Genomic DNA, 18,120 nt, shown 5'->3' with positions numbered 1-18,120 from the left:
GCTAACAACCACTGCTGAGATTCCCTTCTCAGGCCACAGCAATAGGTCCCAACTTTGGGCCAAGATACCCATATACGAAGGAGAAAATGTTTGCAGCTCCATCCATTTCCTAGATGGATGCAGCAGCATCACCTGGGCTTTTTTAGGCACTGGGCTTCACACAATTGCAAGAGGAGTCATTAGGCTGTTGATGGAGCAGATGCTGTCCAGACAGCTGTTCCCCACCTCCTCCAAGCAAGTCAAATGAAAACAGAACTGGCTCATGGCCACCACTTGAGTGAGAAAACTTAATTATTCAGCATGTTAAACAATCATGCACAGGTTATTATTTTAGCCCCTTCCGCTTCCAAGTGAATGGAAAGAGATACGTAATCTCATCAAGAAACAAAATATGGACAGGACAAACATTTACAGAAGTTTGTTACAGTCCCTGCAGGAATAGTTAACCAAGCCCCTGCTCTAAGATTCCAAGTACCTCTTGTGCCGTGTCCCATGCATTTGTTTGTGTTTTGGAGATCATGCAGTTCCTAGGGCTGGGATCATACCTTCATCTGTCTTTGTACAGACCCTTACAGAACTGGGTCAGGCATGATCTAGCCCTTCAGGAATACTAATGCTAATAGCGTAAGAACTTCTACAAAAGAACAAATAGGTTAATGCAGGTTGCAGCTGATTCATCACAGAACCAGATCATGTTTCAACCAGGGCTGGGAATCACCTTCTAGTGAGAGTAAAACACAATGCCCAAACTTGTAATGGAATATATCCTAATCTGCATTTGGGCAGTCAAAAAGTGTTTACTTTGAGTTATTCTCTTCTGACCTGAAAGATTAGTTAGTTTCAGCAAGTTTATGCAGGTGAGGCCTACATCTCTCTCATACCCTTGCAGGCAGCTGAAATTCCAGCAGCTGATAAAAGGTGATCAGAATGATTTGGTTTCTGCTTACTTGTTGGGAAAGGGAATTCTTTGTTGCAGTCCAGATGAAGCTGTGCTTCCAGAGACAGGGTCTCAAAGCGATTCACAAAGAACTCCCAGCTCAAAGCTGGAATATCTGCTTTTAGAAAATGAAGCAGCAAAAGCTTACTAAGAATTGTGGGCCTGTCCTTAACAACTGTGTCAAACTGGAAATCAAGGCAGAGGCAGAGACCCTGTGTAGAGAAAAAATACAGAACTGAGATGCGAAGACTATTATAAGTGTTTTAAAAGCAACAGGAGGTCAAAGCTCACAACTTCTATCAATTAATAGAGAACAAAGGTTTAGCTCTTGTTTCCTAGTGTTTTAAATCAGGAGCAATGCTACTGATACCAGCAGAAAAGTAAGATAAGTAAGGAGATAAACAAGCACCGTATTTAGAATGGTGAATTTTCTACACTGATTTTGAAGGCAAAATTCTACCTACTGAGCATTTGGTACACACTATCACATTTTAACAACATTTACAGCTTTCTCCAGTAACAGTTCAAATGCCATAGTAATCCCTTGTAGCCAAAGTTGGGGCTAGGGCAGTATCATTTCCCACAGCTGTTTTGCGTTTTTGTCAATTATCAGGATCCATAAGGCTTGTCTTATGAGCTATTAACAGTGATGGTGATACTGTACACCTGAACCCCCTTGAACTTTGGGTCAAAACTCAGCTTTCTGTTTGAATGCATACTTTTTGTCTCATATAATGAACCTACCTGTAAAGCTGGCCTCTTTATGGTGTCAAGTAATAGCCCAGCTCTTGTAGCTACTGCTGGGTTGACATCTTCCACAGCAGTCAGAAAACAGCAGAATGCATGAGCCAAAGAATACTTCAGTAGGTGGTTTTTTGTCACAGACTGAATATCCAAAAACCTGCACAACACAGCCACCTTCTCCACTGTAGCAGCCATGCCCCAAGACAAAGAAAATATTCATATTAATTTAGGCAATGGCTTCTTTATGTCCTGATTAAAATATAGATATTTTTAGGAGAGGCATATTAGAAAGCAAAAACAAAAAAATAGCTGGCAAATATTTTTGTGAATTTGATCTTATTTTGGTTATCCAGAAGGTCTCATATTCTCCTCTATTCTGTTGCCTTTTTGTGCTATGGCATTGCAGCAAACTATCTCCAAAACTCCCCAAACCAGCAAAAAGATAATCACCAATTACAGTTCTCCTCACTTACAGCAGAGAAAGCTCTACCTCTTCAGCTCCTCAGCAAAGCAACACACACACAAACAGCCTACAATTCTCAAGCCTACCTGCTTCAAATCTCATCTTCCAATCTTTGCTGTTGAAATTGCTGTTTATGATTGTCCAGAAAATGTCAGCTCCATGGGGAAGCGAAAGCGCATGGAGAAGAAGTGGGACTGCCAGGGAAGAAAGCTGAGAGAACTCAGACTTCACAACTCCCCATAAGCTGGAAAGATCAAAAATAGCAAGTCTGCTTATAAAAGCAATCCCTTGGCATCCTTTCTTCTAAATGTCCACACTGTACCACTAGTGGGAACATGCTTTTCATGACAACCTCTATGAGCCATCCTAAGCACTCGTGTGAACACTACAGTTGCTGGTATGAGAACAGAGCTACTTGGAAATCTTCAAATACAGCAGAGTTTCTTGAAAACCCAGGTTCAAATATCCCTTACATTAAAACACTTCAGATTTGACAAGATATTGCCGAATTCAAGGCACTGTTGCCATGGAACATAACCTACGCCACAGTTTAGCATTTCCAACGTGACCAAGTTCTGCACATGCCAGCCTTGGAGCCATGAATCATGTGCATCCAGGAATCAATCAGATGTCAGGGACTCAAGATTTACTAGTTCTTAGATTCAGGACAGATCCTCCAGTCTGCTAAAACCCTAGAATTTCAGGAGATCTTCAGTGAAAATGATACCAAACAGCTGCAAGCCCTGAATAACATACTCCATTCAGAACAGCATATGTTGGTGTTTCTTCAATGAGCTCTCTCCAAAAGTCCCTTTAAAAGGAATCTTAAAATGTGCAGATTTCAATCCCGTTCACTCTGACACTAAATGAGAACTTCTTTTACCTCTTAAAAAGAAAGTGAGATACTGTTCTTCAGTCAGTTCTACAATCCTACAAACTACATATTTTTGCCTCTACATCATCCTTTATTTTATCCTGAGAGTCAGGGAAGGACCTCAATTTCAGACAAAGCTATTATTCAGAATGAGAAATTCGCACTCACTGACTGCAAAACAACTGGTGCAGAATATCAAGCTGTGCATGATATCCTGTCTCTAATAGTGATCCTTTGGCATCTGATTATAGTTGGTTGATCCCCTATGGCTGCATACCATTTCCAAGGAGAAGTTTGAGTTGTTGTAGAATACACTGCAAAGTGTAGTGAAGTATTAGGATTAGAGCCCAAAGTTGGCTCAAAATTCAGTCTTCAAACTTCAGACTACCTCCTGAAGCTCTTTCCAACCTAATTTATTCTATAATTCTATGGTTCTAGAGTCTCTTTTTCTAGCAAAAATGCTTTCTCCAAAATTTATATTTTTGTGACAAAATTCTGCTGGTACTTTTTTCCTTGGAAAATCTGCTTGGGATAATCTAAAAAAAGAAATAACTATGGGATTAAGTGAATTAAACATTCCATTTCAGGTCACTTCAGACTCTGATAAGCCACTGACACTCTGCAGTGGGGGTTGTAATATTTAGACTTCATGCCCTCATTTCAACACTGGACTTAGCAGTCTCCCCTTTAGCTCCTGTGGGGCACTTTGTTTTCTCCTTGTCAAACTGTTTCAACGGTGCTTTGAAAGTGCAGCTCTGGCCTGAAGGAGGAGCTCAGTGGGTTTGAGTCTTATCTCCCTTGTAGTACAACACCTCAGATAGACACAGCATAATGAACTGAGCAAAACCAAGACTTACTTTCAGGCAGATATAGGACAAAATGAAATGCTGATCACAATCTTTCATTAAAGCCCAAATATTTTTCCGATTTCTCTGACAAAATCCACCACTTGGAATTAACCCCAAATGATTACCTTTTTCATATTTTCATCTCTGCTACTGGATTCCCCCCCCCCAAAAAAAAAACAACACCACATCATCCTTCACCTCTGTTAGGGTTAGAGATGTTCACATAAACACAGAACTAGAGGACACAAGGTACTTTGGTTCCATTTGCAGCTTCCTAACTGGCCTATCCAATGTGCCCTTATACTACTGCTTTCCCTTTCCACACTTCTCTTCCATCCTTCCTTAATTTTCCTAAAGTTCAAACTCTTGGATGTCACATCCAAGAATGCATAGTTGGAATCAATAAAGTACGAAAACAAAATGTGTGATAAAAGCCTACCTTGCAATCAGCATATGATCTTGAATATAGGCTAGAAATTGTGGATGGTCCTTTCTTGCTATATACAGGCATTCTCCATGAAGACACAGAATCTTCAGACAGTTCAGCATATTAAACAGAATGTCTGGCTCTTCAAATCTTGACATTTCCTGTGCAAGCAGATGTACTACTCTCAACACAGTGAAACCACCTAACCAAAAATTCAAACTAAACAAATAATCAATATTACCTGCAGTATAGTGTATATGAGCTTCAAGGTAACTGGAAGTTGCTGATAACAAAATTTTCTTTCTGTGTCATTTTTTATAGCTGTTAAAATATAAGTTACATAAACTGTTGTTAGAGTATCTCATTTGTGGATTCAAAGTGAAATTAAAGGATCTGAATGTGATAAGAGGTAAATTAATTCTATCTACAGTAACACAGCAGTAAGTAAAGATACAACAGCAAGGAATTTAGCATCTAATATTTTTGCTATGTTATATGCTCAAAGAGCAATATCTTCAAAGATTTTTGAGAGTCAGTCAGATTTGCTCCCAACATAATACAGCCTTCCCATAAAATTAGTATGTTGAAAGTACTAAATGCATGAGAAAGTATTGACTGTGCATTGCTGGATTTGAAAGACTTCTTGAAAACCTTGTATTCCCTTAAGAGTAGAGGTGTTCCATTTAAAGACTTCCTGAAACACCCAACCCTTCTCACCCTCAACCTACCAGTGTTTTCTGTGGTCTCTGTGTGATTTCCTGGGTTTTCTCCATGTTTTGGTGCTGATTTATCTTCCTCTTCTCCTTCAGTTCCTATAATAAACTCAGGTCTAGTATACAGAAGACTATCCTCAAGGTTATCTGTGGGCTCCTTTAAGAACATAATAAGTTAAATTCATTTCTTGATGTTCGTGATATATTCTCTAAATATATTAGGCCAAATCCTGCTGTTTAAGTTATATTGCGTGTGAAAAAACTGAGCCCAAATGAGGCAGAAACTGTCAAATTCTGTGTGCAGTTGCACATTCAAATCACCCGCATATTTAAAATTCTGCATTGGCAAATGCATGCTGACAATGAGACTATGGTTCACGGATTTACGTGATCTCACTTAACAGAATCGTGTATCCATATTGGAGCTGAGGAGAATACAGTCACAGGCCCAAGGTTTCACCAAATTTAGCATGCTTCCCTCGGAAAAGTCACTCCATTGCACAGAGAGGAGCAGGACACACTTCCTACTGCATTATGTAGTTACAGGCTTAGAGGCAGGAGCTACCTCAATCACTTTTACATTGAAAAAAGGAATAGGCTGAGGTTGCTTTTCCTGTACGTGTCCAGGAACTCAGGAATACAAGTTGTTATTGTTACCGTTATGTTAAAAACTCAAGGTGGATGCTAGAAATGGTATCAAGCCCCAGTCACAGAAAAGACTTTACCATTTGCCACTTTTCACTTGAGGCCAGAATCCGAACAGGAAAGGGCATGAGATGATTTTTCTGGCAAAAGTTACTGAATAATGTGTCCACAATACTTACTACTAGCACGTGCATCAAAATGGAATTCCAAACCTTTCACACATCAAGAGGATCACTGTGCCCACCACCAAAAAGAAATGACTAATAAAGATCCTGTCACCACCATGCCACAGCAAATGAGCACTCAAGATAGGAGGAATGATGCTATCTTCTCAACTGTCAGATGGAAGAGTACATATATTCAGATGGAAATAAATTCATCACACTACAGGTACTGCTTAAAGTCATCTATGGCTTTGCAGAAGAAATAAATGATGACTAGCAGAATTTGGCTGAGATTTCTGTGTCCAATAAAGTTGGATACTCAACCTGAAATATTTCAGCAAAATCTGTTTTTCAAAGGTGCTCAGCATTTTCAACAATCAAGTACCAAATAAGGTTTTTCAAGTTGCCCATTTGAGAAATGATTCAAAATCACTCAAAATCATTATTCATTGAGAATCACTCTTAGCTTTTAAAATAAGATAAAAAGCACTAATTATTATCATTTCACATTTCATTTAAGACAGTACCGCAGCAGTGTCAATCCAAAGTGAAGCAGCACTTCAGTGTTGATGGGGGAAGAGTCCCATACTGGATCAATATTGTCATTCCCTGTATTCTTTAAATATCTCCAATTCAAACCAATAAGATTTTATAGTTCAATGGTATTTTTGCTTTAACCTCCCAAATCCTCCACGGCAAAGGTCAGTGCAGCTTTGCTCCCTCATGCAGAATGTAATGAGCAAAATGAAGAGGAGTTTCAGCACACCACTAATACAGGCCCTTTCTTGCACTACTTACCACAAGTCTGATTTCTTCTTTTGGAGCAAGCTGTTCCAGCAGCTCAAAACACAGCTGGTAGCACAGAATACTAGACTGACACAGACCACATTCAACTGCTTTTTCATCCTTCTGACAGGTGTGAGAACCACCCCAGGGTGCCTGCAACACATTGTTTATGATGGAAATTATATCTTTTGAAATGCTGTTCTCTAAGCCCAAAGTGATACCATCATCCTGGAGTTCCATCTGAAAAAGAGTAAAAAGAGTAAGGATTGATCATTTATTTAAAGGCCACAGCTCTGACCAGTCTACTTATTCCTACATTTCTGCCACTGTTAAAATACAGTACTGGGAAGAGTCCAAGATAAATTTGAACTCACAGTTTCAAATATAGCCACTGACATTGGGGGCCAAATTTGAACAGCTAAAGTAAGATTTTCAAAGTCAAATAGAGAATTTCAAGCAGAGGATCCATGAATTTTACCTGGAGACAATTATCCAAACCACTTGGGCTTTGGATTCACAATGCATAAATTTATCTATTCAAAAATTATGCATCTAACGTAAGCCTATCAACAAGCCTCTGCCTGTAGTCTGTAGAAAGACGTATCTCCAAAGGGCAGTTCATTTCACTCATATGAGACAGCTAACACACTCTGGAGGCATCTACCTTCTCTTCATTGACCATGAACATGTAACTCTGGTAAGACTGAAGCTTGGTGAGAACTGTAGAGAGGTTTGAATGTCTTATACTTCATGCCAGTCTTCAGCAGAAAGGGACTGAGTACAAGTGACTTTAAAGAACTTTAGTGTCCTTTAATGTGTATATTTTTCTTCTGTAAGTACCTGCTTCAAGATGAGATCAAACATGAGTATGAAGCAATTAAGATTCATTTCATCATCCTCACAGTCAAAGTCAATAGTCTTTCCACCGGGGTGTGCAAAGTTTTTGAACGGGCTGTGAAAAGGACTACGTATTGGACTGCGAAATGGGCTCTGGAAAGGACTTGGGAAAGGACTCAGCATGTTGTGCTGAACTCTGCGTCCAGGGTCAGAAGCAACGCTTACCTGAATGCATAAAAAAAAAAAAAAATCCAAATGAATGTTAAGCATTTAAGCAAATTAATTCTATATGAAACTATGGCAAATGGCAAGAACTTTGACAGCCTTATTATTCCCTTTTGTAGCTATTTTTTGTAAAACTTACAAGTGTCCCTTAATGCCATTAAACGCTAAAATATGCTAAAAGTACAGGAGACATTCTGCATGGATACACATATTCTTTTAAGTTAAATGGTTGACATTCATTAACTTAGCTTCACTAAGGAGGAAATTTAGCATCATAAACCAAATGGAAAATCAGTATAGGCGGTAAAGTGGCCCTCAAGGTTACAATAATCTGCTCCATGATCAAGGGATACCAACTTCAATAGTAATAGTCCAATAAAAAATAAATGAATAAATAAATAAATAAATAGGTTATCTCGAGACAGCAGTGTAACCAAGGCTATACCAAGGATACAAGCAGCTGCAAAGCAACTGAACATAGAGGTAATAAGATGTGCGTGTCAGCACTGGTTTACGTCTACACCACAGTAGGCCACCTACAACACCCTCAGAACCTCTAAGTGTTTCAGAGAGGTATACTATTAGATGATGCTAAAGATCTGGTCATTCAAGCACTGTGTTCCTACTGTCCATGAAACACTTTGTGCAAGACTGCTGGGAAGTTAGTCACATTTTTCCAAGTATGTGTAGTAAACATTTGTATACATTTTCTTCTGGACCATAAGCCTGTGATAAACAGCTTTATTCTACATCAATTTCTGCATCTCTTGGATGGGGTGGGCGAAACATGAGGAAAAACGCAGGGACACAAAAATAAGTTCTGTTCTGGTATCCTCCCAGAACATATCTAGTCTCCATCAAACATGTACTACTAAAATATGAAAGCTCACTCTGGGTGATCAGCTCTCCATAAAAACTTCTTGTTGATGGTAGAGAATAGAAGATACAGAGAAGGAAAATGATACCAAGGCAAACACTCCAAAAGTATTCCCAGCAAAACAGTTCACTGAGAAAGACTGTGCAGTTAACTCCTATCTGCATTATCTTTACACTGACCAAGTGATAGAGAAGCATTAATACAAGAAGTCATACCAATTTTTTTTTTCACTCTAAAAATTTGTATCATGCTTCCAACCAAATATTGCCACATTAAAAAATGACCTTTTAATTCTTCACATGCATTCTATTATGAAAACTGTTCTAAGGAGGAAAAAAAAAAAAAAACAGGATAAGTAACAATTACCCTCCGAGCTGCAAGATTTCCTGCCAATTCACTGACTCTTGATTTTCTTTGATTTGCTAACTCTTTTACAGAATTAACTCCATCAGAAAACATGCTGATTAGTAACTGAAGAGGGACAACAATGTCTAGTTCAGATAACACCTGAAGAAAGACAATAATTAAAAACAGCATCAGCTTTCAAATTTGATCGAAAATACCAGCTACTTTTATAAGCACATTTATTACACAATCCCCAGTTCAGCAAGTTTCATGCATTCAATTTCAGGAACAAGTAATATGATTGGGAGTCAATGGGGTGAGCTGTGAGCATAGGTTTCAGTTAGAATCAGGGCAAAAGAACTGGCAAAATAGGGTATTTTCAAAATATTTGTTGACATCTCCTTTATGCTACTTGAGATAGCTTTACACACAAACACATAGGTGTGTGAGGTTGTTGGACAAAAGGTTTCGGCAAAGCAAAAATGTTACCAATACTTGCATAACTATTTACTATCTTTATTATTTCCTAATACTGAATTCCTGTAATTATCCTAAGAATCCAGTCAGAGTGGTTGCTACAGACTTCAATATACTGAGAAGCCTGGTTGTCTGCAAATCACTGAGGGAATATTCATCATCTATTTTGTCAGCAACAAATAAGCTCATTTGTACTTGTCAAACTGTTATTAGGAGCAAGCAAAATCTACAAAAATCATACCTTACTAGAAAATTTTGCAAATAGGAAAATTGCTACAATCATCGGGTAAACTACTCTTTGCAGAAACTACACCAAAATAACCCTCAGCAGAGCAGAAGCGATAATGAAGATTATAGTTATTATTCCAAGGGGCTGGTGCCGTGGAAAATTTCATGCCCTTTTGAATGCCCTGCCCCCAGAAGACACTGCTTTTCCTGTAGCTTTTGAATATGAATGTTGGATGAATGCCAGCTTTGTGGAAGAATATAGCACAGGAGGCCCAGAGCAGTAGAAAGCCTGATGGGTCCAGAGCCAGTCCAATCCAGTTCTCTGTATGTGAGAGACTCCAACTGCTTCTGGAGCCTGGCATTAATTTGGGAATCTACAGACCACAGTCTGTGGAGACTAAAAAGTACAACTGGCAATAAGCCAGAGATACCTAAATGGCCTTAAAGACCAACTGACATTCAAAGGGAAAAGGGATTTCCAGGTTTCCAGTATATTGTGCATGATGGGTTAGCAACACAAAACTTCCCAGGAACTACCTATGAATTGCCTTACATTGGGGCCAGGCAAAGGGCAGAAAGGTTTCCTGATCCTTGAAAAAGTGGCTCTTTTTCTTTTTCAAAATCATAAGCTGCTTCAGCATGACATGTCAAGAAAGAACACTTACATGCAGCCAAAGCAATGCTTGCTCTTGCACGGAGGATGGATAACCTGTGAATCGACAACTAATGAAGCCAAACATCTCCTCCATAGAGAAAGGGAGAGGGCAAAGTTCAATATCAAACATTTTGCTGAAAAGTAGAACAAAAATATAGGATCACTGAGTCACATCACACACTGCACTGATAGCAAGTCAATCTCACTACCAGCTGCAAAGCTTCTGTCATCTTAATTGTGTATTCCTTATTTGCACCCTCCCTTTCCAGTCAGACAAGGAATTGAGCTAGGTTGCTGATACTACCTGTGTGGAGCACACAAGGTCATTCCTGAGTTTGGTGGTGCACCTTATTGAGTGTACATTACATCTCAGATCAGGCCCAGTCAGGCTATGCAGATAACTTTGGGGAGATCAGTTAGAAAAAGTATTTTCATTTGAAAGCACAATCTCTTTCAATATCCAATGTATAGGAATATTTCTCATCTCACCACTGCTCCACTATTCATCATTTATACTAGAAATGTTCACATCAGCCCCTACAAGTATAAATCTACAGTCAGCTTCAGAACCTTTTAATCAGTTAAAAGGCAATGTGAAGTTTTATTGTAAAAAGAGAACACCAGACAGGTAATTATGACTCAGCCAGCCACCATTCTTATTCTGGTGTTTCTGTTGCTCAGCAGGGGAAAACATTACCTAAATCAATACAGATCACCACTCTTCCTGTGCCAGCTCTGCAGAGCTAGTTAATAGGGGCCAGGCTTCTACTAATCCCCACCTTTTCACATCAACTGCTGGCCAGAAGGAGAAAGATGCTTCCTCCACCATGCAGCAGGAAGCTACTGAAAATGCACTTTGCTCAGAGCAAAGAAGCACCTATGTATTTGACTCTTAATACAGTTTCAAGGATATCAAGAGTAATAAAATGAAACTTTCCCAAAGCTTAAGTGCTCTAGTCTAAATATAATTCATGAATGTTTCAGCAACATTCACTTGCTACTGTCTACTGGACTTGGGAAAACAATCTCAATGGCATTTTTATTCATTATTTTATTGTGCTAAAACCCTAAACAATCGACATACGCACACACAGAATGGCTCCTACACATCTCTACTCACCTTAACACTTCCCGGAACTCTTTCAGTTGATTATCAGGCACTTCTGTCCTTATAGCTTCCAACCACTCTGGCATGATACATTCCCATACCGGCTGGTTTATCACATTGTATGGAATCAAGCAAAGGATTCGATTCAGACCTTCTTTTAACTGGGTCACAGCACTACAGGATTTGTCCCAGTATCCACCAACCTGTGGGCATTTTCAGCAATCATACTGATGAGTGATTATTCTAGTCCTCATTATTTGTCCAGCACCGTAAATTTGCTCAGTGTGTTGCAGCCAAGAAATTGTGGGGGATGATCATCAGTGCCTTCTAGGCTGAATTTAGAAGTCACCCATGAGGATTGCACCATTTTTTTTTCCTCTTTCATTTGACCCTCAGACCAGAGTCTACTGTCCAAGATTTAAATGAAGTTTGTTCACTTCCATGCCATGACACAGAGTAATCTCCCATTGTCTACACTTCTCAGTGCAGGACAAACTTACAGCTTGGACAAACTTACAGCTTCAATTCTTTGTTCTGGTCCACTAGTTAGTGTTGGGTCTTTATACTGAAAAACTTGGCCCATATCACATGGGTTTTTTAAATGTTTCTTTCTTTGAGGGAAGGTTCTGAGTGATGGAACCAAAAAAAATATACTCCTAAGTAAATAAATAACTGGCCTACAGAGATTAATTATTCTAATGACCTCAGCTCACATCTGCTGTTCCTTACTAATGGCTCTAGAGATGCCTACTACTTTGGCAGCAACCACTAGTAATCTCAGCCAACGAACTATTTTTTCTCCGTTCATCATAGCTAATTTCATGGCTGTTCACCTTTATGTTCTATTCGATCCTTGCAAATCTGGCAAGTTGTCAGTCTTGTCTTAAGTATTGCAATGGGGGTAATAAAACTTAAAAAGGGGGCTGGATCCAAGATAAGTGAAAGGTCCACAACAGACTATACAGCATGAGGTTCAGTTATTTCTCTCCTCTAGCTTTAAAGTCCAGACCTCTTTTCTTCACTTTTAATACCCACTGCATCCATGCATCTCTCAAATTCCCTCAGCTGCCCTCCATTATCCTCCCACAAAACAGGTCTATCTTCAGAGTGATGGTCTAGGGTAACACATATGCACATGCTGGTCTACACATGCACAGCAAATCCAACATATTAGATCATGTAAAATCCATGGATCCATATTTCATCCCTGATTATGTAATATATCACAGCAAGGCTTTATGGCCCTTCCTAGTCTAGTCACTTGATTCTAGGAAAGAAAAAGAACATGGCCACTAGACATTTTATGTATGGAGGTTGTGAAATGAAAGTCTTCTCCGAATTTTACAAAAGCATATGCGGAATAGTTGGCAGTGATAAGTGAGGAAAAAGTCTTAAACCCGTCACAAATGTGAAGCTCCTATTTTCATGCTGATATTTAGTTTTCAACAGAGGAATATTGACAAATATGCCCAAACTCTGATGGGCATCTTTGCTATCCAGGTTAAGAGGGTAGTTCTGTTTCATAGTTAAGGAACAGGAAGACTCCTTCTAAGAGTGATTCCAGCACAGGACTTCTCAGGTACCCTGAATGACCTTCCAGATAAGCCTCTTTCTCTCCATCAACAATAAGGCAAACCAAGGCACACTAATCTCCTGAGCCACTTAAATTAGGTACCTGAATTGTGTGATTTCATGAACTTTAACATACAATTGCAGAGATATGGTATGCAAAGAGCAGAGAAACACAGATTAGTAAACGGAACTAGCAAAGGACAGGCTTATATCTGGGAGCAGAGAAACTGTGCCCATTTCTTAAGACACGCTTGGATGTTTTATCAGATTTTAATCTTTGAGGCAAAATAGGAATCTTCATATAAATTATTCTTACCCTGGCAAACTCCATTGGTTTGGGAAGGAGGCACATAACCATGACATCAAACCGGACATCACAAACTGTCTTCAACCACTTGGTAACAAACTGGGGCTTAAGCTTTTCAACCAGGCTACCAACTTCATCATCCATCATATAAGCTGTAGAATGAAACCACTGGAATACCATACTAACCAGCCTTGCTAAACTCTCTGTGGGTGTATTCTCACTGGGAGTGCAAAGGCTCACCTGGAGGACAGAAACAGAAATCAAATTTAATTTCTAGAATTAAAGGTGGGAAAGTGTTTTTATCTACTACATTTTGCATATTCTGAGATACCTGCCTGCAGATTACATAGGAGGTAATTGAGCTGATCAGTTTTAAGCAGAGTTTGGCACAAGATTATTGACAAAATATTTTCATAATCAGAAAATAAAAATTTGAAAAGAGTATCAAATTTCTTTGTTTCTTAATTTCAGCACTGAAAATATCAATACAGAATACTTTGACAAACTGAAACATTCTGGTATGGGCTTCAAAATGACTTTTCATTTCAAAGTGTAACGTAATGCCCAGAAGAAAAACAAAAAACAGAGATTATGTAAAATTTAAGGACAGGCCAACTGAAGTGTTTCAAAAAGTTTGAAAGAAAACAGTTACTTGGCAGAATAAAAGTGAACTCTGTTTTGCAGAAATGATTCTGATTTTGACTTTTTGTCCTCATTTGGGATAAGAATATGAGTTTTAAGTTCTCAAAAACTCTCAGAGTGATTAAGACTATTCTTCTCCCCTTCTCTAAATTCACTCCTTCTAGAAAAATGTTTGCACTGCAAAACCAGCCCACATCTGAGCCCAAGCTTGTATCCCAACTCACACACTACGCACATTGCCAAGTCCTTACCACCTGCTATTTGAGTTCTTCGTACCTCCCGGGGCCAGCAGAGAAACTTTCAAGTCAGCTTGCCGTACTGAATCCAAAGAGAGCATCAATAGAATGGCAAATAACAAACAGGAGATTTAGGAAGTGTCTTCTAACCACTTATCAGCTGTTAGGTGTAACTTCCTAGTGAATGCTATATTTCCAGCAATTGACAAGCTGAAACCAGTGATTGCTGTATTGCAGCAAATGAAGACAGAAGAAGCATTCATATCATTTCACGTAAAACAGCTTACAGCGCTGCCTCCCAGAGAAGACCAGAACCCTTTTCACAAGTGCTTTTCCTCTACGTTTTTCTGGGGATGCAGCAGCTAACAACATCCCTGCAAATTCAAAATGGCATCTTCGTTGTTCTACTTCATTGTAGGTTTAAGTTAAGCTGTTTGACTACTTTCTGGTGCCTGTCTCAGTTGAGTGGTAACTCAAAGGCATTGTCAGCCTTTTTGAGGGGAACTCTTGAACTCTGTCCAATTCCTAGATGAAAAGCATTCATTTAATGGAAAAAAATCAACAACCCACTATTTCTCACTATCAGTGCTGTCATCTCTGCTGGTACTCCCTATGGAGAGATCAAAGGATTTCATAAGAAAAGAATGAAATTAGTGAGCTCCCCTTCTTGCCATAGAAAGATACACTCTTAGTATCAAGGATGAGACATGTTACCAACACAGTGCAACAAAACCTGTTCTGTTGTCATTTAGATCCTATTTCTTCTGGAGAGAGAGGCCTTCAGTCTTTATAAAACATTATTTGAAGCAGAACAGATGAATATGGCACGGTAAAAAAAAAAATTTTTTTAAGGCAGAGTCCAACCCAACAGATTTATGTGAAGGCTAAAATAACATGAAACAACAAAAACCACAAGATATAAACAGAATGCAGAGTTTGCTCACATAGTCATTTTAAAGTCTTCTTTTCTGCTCTTCCAAGAGCAGCTTTGTTGGCATTGTGGGGTTCTAGACCTGCCATCCTGCTGTTCCCATCTCTGTTTAGATGATTGGCCAGGGGTCCCATTATTGTCCACTTGTCACTGACAGACTGAGGAGAAAGTCTGATTTGCCAGGACCTATCAGGCCCCAGCTTGGCCTGCTCATGAATTAGCTGGTGGCAGTCCTGCTATTTAGGAATAATCTCTGCCAGCTACAATGAGGGGTGGAGGCAGCAGGGCTTCATTCTGTCAGCCCCTCCGGGGTGAATTAGCTGGAGTAAAGCAACTGGGACTGATCCAGCTAGACTACTCTGAAGGCAGGAAGGAAAGCAGCTCACTAAGACCCCTTCCAGCCTATTCAGAGGTAAAACAGAAAGCTGAGTTTCTAGAGACTGATGTTTAAAGATGGATGGTAAAAGATGCATCTTTAAGGGATTGCCTTTTTGGATTAAAATAATGGCATAGAACAGAGGTCAGCAGTGAGCAGAAGCTGGAAAGCTTATAAAAAGTAATGAGAAACTGAGCGGGTGAACAGCCCTATTACACATTCAATACAGGGGTCAGAGTAGGCAGCAAGCACTTCCACCCACACTAACTCCAAAATTTCCAAGTCTGAAAGCGTCATAGAATTCCTTCCTTCTTTTTACAAAACAGAGAAGTGTCCAACTGAATCCAAGTGCTATGAAGAAAAGAGAAATTGAGGCTTTAGAAAGAAAAAAAAGAAAATAGCAAGAATTTCTTACTAAGAACCAGATTCCAAACTGGCTCAGGAGGCGTTGATCATGCTTGTCATCATCTTTATTATCAAAGTCTGTGTTGTCCAAGGAGTGATGGGAAGAAGAGAGGCCCATCTGTCTCCTGCGGTTGAGTTCATACTCCCTCTGCTCAGCATGGAACTCTGCTTCTTTCAGCAAGCTATAAAACAAGTTTGTGGTCAGTGAGTATAGTTTTCCTGCACGGGATGCAGGTAGATGACCAACGATAATTAGAGGTTAAAGCACCTGATGTCCTCATTTTCCTGAGCACATTAATGAAATAAGATCAAGTCCTAGGATTCAAGGCTGAATTATTCCATGAGGACAACTCTCACAGTTGATCTGCTATAGCAGCAGGAATTCAGTGTTCCTGCTTTGAACTTATCCTGGTGAAACTAGGATCAATTTGCAGGCAATATTTACATGAAGGTCTGATCCTACTTTATATATTGACACTTTATAAACTGCCATATTACCTGATCACAGCTTCCACGGTACACACCAGTTCCTCTGCCCCGCATTCCCGGGTATTGATAGGGGGTGGGGAGGTCTGATAAAGATGGGTTTCTGCTGCTGCCCCAACTTCACTGCTGTGATGGTTCGAATGGCATCTTTTGCAATAGCGTACTGGCCTGTTGCCATGGCGGCCACAGCAGCCTGCTGAGAAGCATGTGACAACAGCCCTTCTGACATGTGAGCTGCAGTTCTAGAAAACAACAACAACAAAAAAAGTATTAGGCCACAGGTATCAGGAAAAAGAATCAAAAACAGTGATGAGAATCAGCACGGGGGAAATGGTTCAAGTGTTGGCTGTTTCCAAATTCACTACAGCTATGTATAAACTCCTGATGCCAACTGTCACTGAACTTCAAGGAAGATGAGCTCAGGCCTATCATTGGGCCTGGACTTAAATGTCATGGCTGCTCTTCTTTTAGAATGGACCAAACCAACACTTCAGTCAAACTCCACTTTTTGGCTTGAGCCCTGAAAAAATCTTGCTTCTCCCCACCCCCCAACAAATGTATTCATGGATACATTGTGAAAACTTAGAATAGTTTAAAAAAAAAAAAAGGCAACAAAACAGTAATGGAATGACATTACACACAACACCAAATCATGCCTCATCACACAAATGACTACTTAATCTTACCTTCTTCTGACATATAGCAGAAATTTCAGCTGTAAGGGGAAGGCATACAAAACATCAACACAGAATGATGATCCTTCTGTTTTACTATGGCAACCACAGAGAAATGGAATTGTTACAAGGAAATGTCCAAGGCTAAACTTGTGTTTCCAGATATTAATAAGATCTCTAAGCTTCTTTGATTGCATGAGGTAGGATGCTGTATACTCAAGGCCTACTGGCTATTTCTATGCTGAAATGAAAGAACAGCCTTGGGGTAGTAATAAGTGCAGTGTGCTCCACATACCATCCACCGTCTGCTTATGCTTCTGCCTCACAGACAGGCTTGTAACAGTAAGCCTCTTGGGATGCTAATATGATTGGCACGCTGGGGGAGACACTGCTCAGATGGGTTCACACTGCCAGTGAAAGTTTGTAGGATGGAAGATTGGTGAGTTTCGATTAACAACGTAGATATGGACTACAGATAGAATGGCTATAACTCCACACAGAAATGTTTGCAGATTTAATCGGTAGGTAATATCTATTCAGTCTGTTGTCCCTGCAACATCTAATTCAGTAAACATGGGTGCCTGAACAAAGAGAAGTACTTTTCTAAGTAAAGGAAACATTCCAAAATCTACATTAGATTTCAGTTAAAAGGAGACAGCAAGAAAAAAATCTCCAGTACTCAAGAATTTTCAGTTTGAAGAAAAAAGACAGGGACTATCTTTGTTTGGTCCATGCCAGAGTATTTTAGAGAACATGCAACTGTCCTTGTAAAGGCAAGGAATTCCAAATAGTCTAGCAACAAGCTTTGTCTGTATTTTAGTGGTTAACTGCAATATCAGGTTCTCTGATAGCCAATGAACCATGACTGGACCAATGACTGTACAATTCAAAAATATTTTATACCCCATTTTTGATAACCTTTGCAGCCTTGTGTTGTTAGGATAGATTTTCAGAAGCTTTAGGAGTTTTAGAATCAGAGCCCCGTTTCCGGAAGAACTAGCCCCTTTTTGGACACCTGTGCTGGGCACAAATACTTTGAAAAAATCTGGCACCAGTTGTGAACGTTTGATGATTTGAAAATCTGTCCAATTGTCTCTCTTTCCTCACATATGAAGAGTTGCATAGTATTACTTAATTC

The 18,120-nt window shown here is 39.5% G+C and overlaps 1 protein-coding gene across 1 annotated transcript in view; it reads right to left on the bottom strand.

Moving 5' to 3' along the window:
- UNC79 (unc-79 homolog, NALCN channel complex subunit) overlaps positions 1-18,120 on the bottom strand; it is a 113,378-nt gene that overhangs the window by 70,000 nt on the left and 25,258 nt on the right. The window contains exons 11-25 of the mRNA XM_067296968.1: positions 16,995-17,023; positions 16,321-16,550; positions 15,833-16,004; positions 13,242-13,472; positions 11,366-11,556; positions 10,256-10,379; positions 8,907-9,047; positions 7,442-7,663; positions 6,614-6,841; positions 5,022-5,163; positions 4,535-4,614; positions 4,306-4,454; positions 2,231-2,388; positions 1,682-1,863; positions 948-1,149 (exon numbers count right to left, since the gene is read on the bottom strand). Of these exons, the coding sequence (XP_067153069.1) occupies positions 948-1,149; positions 1,682-1,863; positions 2,231-2,388; positions 4,306-4,454; positions 4,535-4,614; positions 5,022-5,163; positions 6,614-6,841; positions 7,442-7,663; positions 8,907-9,047; positions 10,256-10,379; positions 11,366-11,556; positions 13,242-13,472; positions 15,833-16,004; positions 16,321-16,550; positions 16,995-17,023 (2,481 nt within the window). The remainder of the gene's footprint in view (positions 1-947; positions 1,150-1,681; positions 1,864-2,230; positions 2,389-4,305; positions 4,455-4,534; positions 4,615-5,021; positions 5,164-6,613; positions 6,842-7,441; positions 7,664-8,906; positions 9,048-10,255; positions 10,380-11,365; positions 11,557-13,241; positions 13,473-15,832; positions 16,005-16,320; positions 16,551-16,994; positions 17,024-18,120) is intronic.

Source organism: Apteryx mantelli, chromosome 4 (assembly GCF_036417845.1).
Source record: "Apteryx mantelli isolate bAptMan1 chromosome 4, bAptMan1.hap1, whole genome shotgun sequence".
NCBI lineage: Eukaryota > Metazoa > Chordata > Aves > Apterygiformes > Apterygidae > Apteryx > Apteryx mantelli.
Note: the sequence above shows the minus strand (reverse complement) of the source record. Positions and strands in the feature narration are given on the sequence as shown.